The sequence below is a fragment of the Chondrus crispus genome, genomic scaffold, assembly GCF_000350225.1.
Source record: "Chondrus crispus Stackhouse genomic scaffold, scaffold_77, whole genome shotgun sequence".
Taxonomy (NCBI): Eukaryota; Rhodophyta; class Florideophyceae; order Gigartinales; family Gigartinaceae; genus Chondrus; species Chondrus crispus.
Window position 1 is genome coordinate 273,285 of NW_005178701.1, and position 3,533 is coordinate 276,817.

Genomic DNA, 3,533 nt, shown 5'->3' on the forward strand with positions numbered 1-3,533 from the left:
GCTTCAATTGCACTTAATTGACTCTTAGCAGAACCACTCTCTCCGGGCATAACATCTACAACATCAATTGTCCCTCTTCGTTTCGTTGGGTGGGAAATCTCGGAGATAATGTCGCCCGCACTATTGGTTGGAACCACAAGATGCACTCTCATGACTGGTTCAAGCACTCTCGGTGTAGCATTCCGTATCACACTCTGAATTGCTTTTCGTGCACAACCACGAAGGGCTGTGAAGTTGTTTCTTGCCCCTGTGTCGGCTGCAGCATCAGTAGCTGAGAACACTGAGACTTTCAAATTTGTCACCGAAGATCCAAGCAAAGGGCCCCTGCCGAGAGCAGCATTCACACCGTCTGCGATAGCTTCCCGTTCGGCCAAGCTGAAAAACTCGTCCGAAATATCAATCAGATTAGCACAATGACTTGACTTAGGTGCGTGTGGTTCGATCTTCACTCTGAGCGTAGCCTGAAATCTACTCGATCCGATGGTGCAATCGTAAACTTCTACGCTTTCCACTGATTCTGTGATCGTCTCGCGGTATGAAACGCGTGGTCGGGACATGCGAACAGGGAAACCAAGGCTGCGAGATAGTCTGCCAACAGCTACTTCAAGGTGGAGCTCTCCCATTCCGGACAGCAATGTTTCTCCCGTTTCGTTATCAACAGTCTGTTCCATGGAGCAGTCTTCCTGGACAATGCGCGCCAAAAGGCCTTCTAGCTCCCGCTCTTGGACGGCCCCTTCCACTTCCAAAGCGACTGAGAAGACTGGAGGAGGAGCCTTCACTCCACTCAGAATGACTTGTGATGAGGGCGGATCTCGCATGAGAACCAAAGTGTCTCCGGTCTCTGTTTGCTTGAGACCAACCTGAAACGTCATACGAAGCCATTACGATCCCATCAAGGTAGAGGAAGAAGAGACAAGTTAGTATCATGGATGGGCTCACAGGGGGTATAGTCGCGGGTCTGCGGCTGCCGTGGATTTGCTTACCGCTGCAAATATGTCCCCGGGTGAAATGATCTGGATTTCCTCGTATTTATCAGCAAGGACTCGCAAAATTTTTGTTGGCGTCTCTTTCTTCCCTTTTGTGGTATTCAGAAAAGGTCCGCGAAAGTGCTTTAAGTCACCACAAAAGGCCCGGAAATGAACTAGTCTCCCACGATGTTTGTCATGTGAAACTTTGAATGCGTATGCTAAGAACGGCGACTTTTCCGACATGGGGATGACAACTTCATCCCCATGCTTCGATCTTGCCTTCACTGGAGATCTTTCAGCTGGTGAAGGGAGGTAATTAACGACTGCATCGAGCAATGGCTCTACGCCTATGCCCCGGAGTGAGGATCCGAACAGGACAGGGACCAACTTTCCATGAATGCAGGCCTGGCGCACAGCTGATGTCATAACTTCTCGGGGAATTGGGCTTTCATCCAACCATAGTGACATGACTTGATCGTTGACATCGGCTACAGTTTCAACTAATGTGTTTGCAGCTTTTTGAATGCTCACTTGTTGTTCTGGACTGAGATCGGTAAGAGAAGCAACAACGTCATCACCCGAAGGGTTCTTAAAGATCAAGCCATTCTGTCCGGGCACATAATCAAAGAGAGTTAAGAGATCAAAGACGCCGTCAAACTTTTTTGACCGTTGGTGGAATATGGGGTATTGGATAACGCATGGCGTGGACACAAAACACTGGGATATTGATGAGACAGATTTTTCAAAGTCTGCGCCGTCTCTGTCCATTTTGTTTACAAATACGACTCTTGGCAAGGCGTTTGAATCTGCCTGACGCCAAACAGTCTCAGTTTGCGGCTGTACACCAGATACGGCATCCAAGAGAACGATTACGCTATCCATGACCTTGAGAGCCCTTTCAACCTCAAAGGTAAAGTCGAGATGTCCCGGGGAGTCGACCAGAAAGATTTGGTGATCCTTCCAGTTGAACGAGACAGCAGCTGCATTAATAGTGATTCCGCGTTCTCGTTCATCGGGAAGGTAGTCCAATGTGGTATCACCGACGTCAACGTTGCCCATGCGACGTAAGGCACCGGCGGTGTACAGCATGGCTTCCGACGTGGTTGTTTTCCCAGAATTGATGTGGGCTATGGCTCCTAAAACGCGCTTTTTCTGGTGAAGAGAAGCGGAGAAGCATCGATTGGGCTGGAGGAAGATTTGATGTAAAGCGGGAAAGGTCCTGAGTGAGTGAGGGGTCAAGGGCGTTCTCACAATAGATTGCAGTGCTGATGCAAGAGATCCCATGGTCGCAGCGGTGATAATTTAGAAAAGCGTAGTAAATGATGATGGAAAGAAATTCTGTGTAGGGCCGAGCTGCAGGAGCTCAGTCGGTTGAGCTGTCGCTCATAAGCCCGTGTTTGCAGTTCCAAAAAGATCACAGCGGGAGGCTCATGGCCGAGGGGATCCGGGGGTTGCCTGCGGAGGACGTGAAGATAGCGGCAGATGGTGTCACTCTTGGAGGGGACAGTCTGCCGACGGCGGGTAGCCCCGAAAAACATCTAAATTTAATGTGGCTGTACTGTGGTCGCCGCTGGCGCGGCGGCGAATAAATAGAGGGCTCAAGTCCGGGGTCCATCTGATTCCCCGGGGGTATCCGCTACCCATTCTCCTCTCGCCGGCCAATCCTCTCGAGGACCATCCCGTGACGATCTTTCCCCGTCGGCGAAATACCCAACGTTCGCCTCCCTCTTCCCCTGTTATCCTCCGCCGCTACGCGCGACCGCATTCCAGCAGTGCTACTAACATCCTTGTGCACTCCCGCCTACCATAGTTATGGGCCCAGGAGGAAAGTCAAGAAAATTATCCGGTTTCTTCGATCCACCTGTCTTCTCACCGGATGGGGACCTAGAGTCATGGCGCAAGAGAGTTGGTCAATGGGCGGACTCTCTCAAAGTTGCGCATGACGAAGGCACTGATAGGACCTTCCAAACTATCTTCAAGCTCTTGGGGCGAACACTCTACGATCGCGGTCTTCCCGATGCGCAAAAAGCCATCGTTGATGAAGCTCAATCGAAAGGGCAAGTGGACTACTTGCAGATGGAAGATCCAGTTGAAGCAGCTTTACAAATTGTCAAACTTGTGGCTGTAGATCCTCCCATCTCAATGGTCACCCGGCTTATATCCTCATACCAAAAGGTGACTTCCTGTAGGAGAGATCGAAGTGAAAAGCTCTCTACCTTCGTATCAAGATTTCGGGGCCTCGCTGCGAAGCATCTTTTACACTCCCATGCATCCTCCTCGTCCCAAATAGGGGAAGTTTTAGCCATAACTTTGCTCAATAATGCCAATCTGGAGGACAGAACACTGACAAACGCAAAGCTCCAGCTAATTTCGCACGCCGAAGCACGTTCCAAGGAGAAGAAAAAAGATGCTGCTTCTATCGAGTCAGTTCCTAAGGAAGGTCTGTTGGAACATCAAAAGCTGAACGACCAGCTTCATAGTCTTGATGCTCCAATTCGTGAATCCAACATGTCGTCTGCAGACTTTAAGAAAGCACTCATGGACTACCGCTCGAAGAACGTCAGC

At 50.1% G+C, this 3,533-nt stretch overlaps 1 protein-coding gene across 1 annotated transcript; it reads right to left on the reverse strand.

Annotated features, from left to right (window-relative positions):
• Positions 1-3: 3 nt before the first annotated feature.
• CHC_T00008408001 (Translation elongation factor EF-G2, mitochondrial) lies at positions 4-2,400 on the reverse strand. The gene is made up of 4 exons (XM_005711178.1): positions 2,387-2,400; positions 984-2,214; positions 122-860; positions 4-23 (listed from the first exon to the last, which is right to left on the reverse strand). The coding sequence occupies exons 1-4, from the start codon at positions 2,398-2,400 to the stop codon at positions 4-6; spliced, it is 2,004 nt and encodes a 667-aa protein (XP_005711235.1).
• Between the last annotated feature and the right edge of the window lie 1,133 nt (positions 2,401-3,533).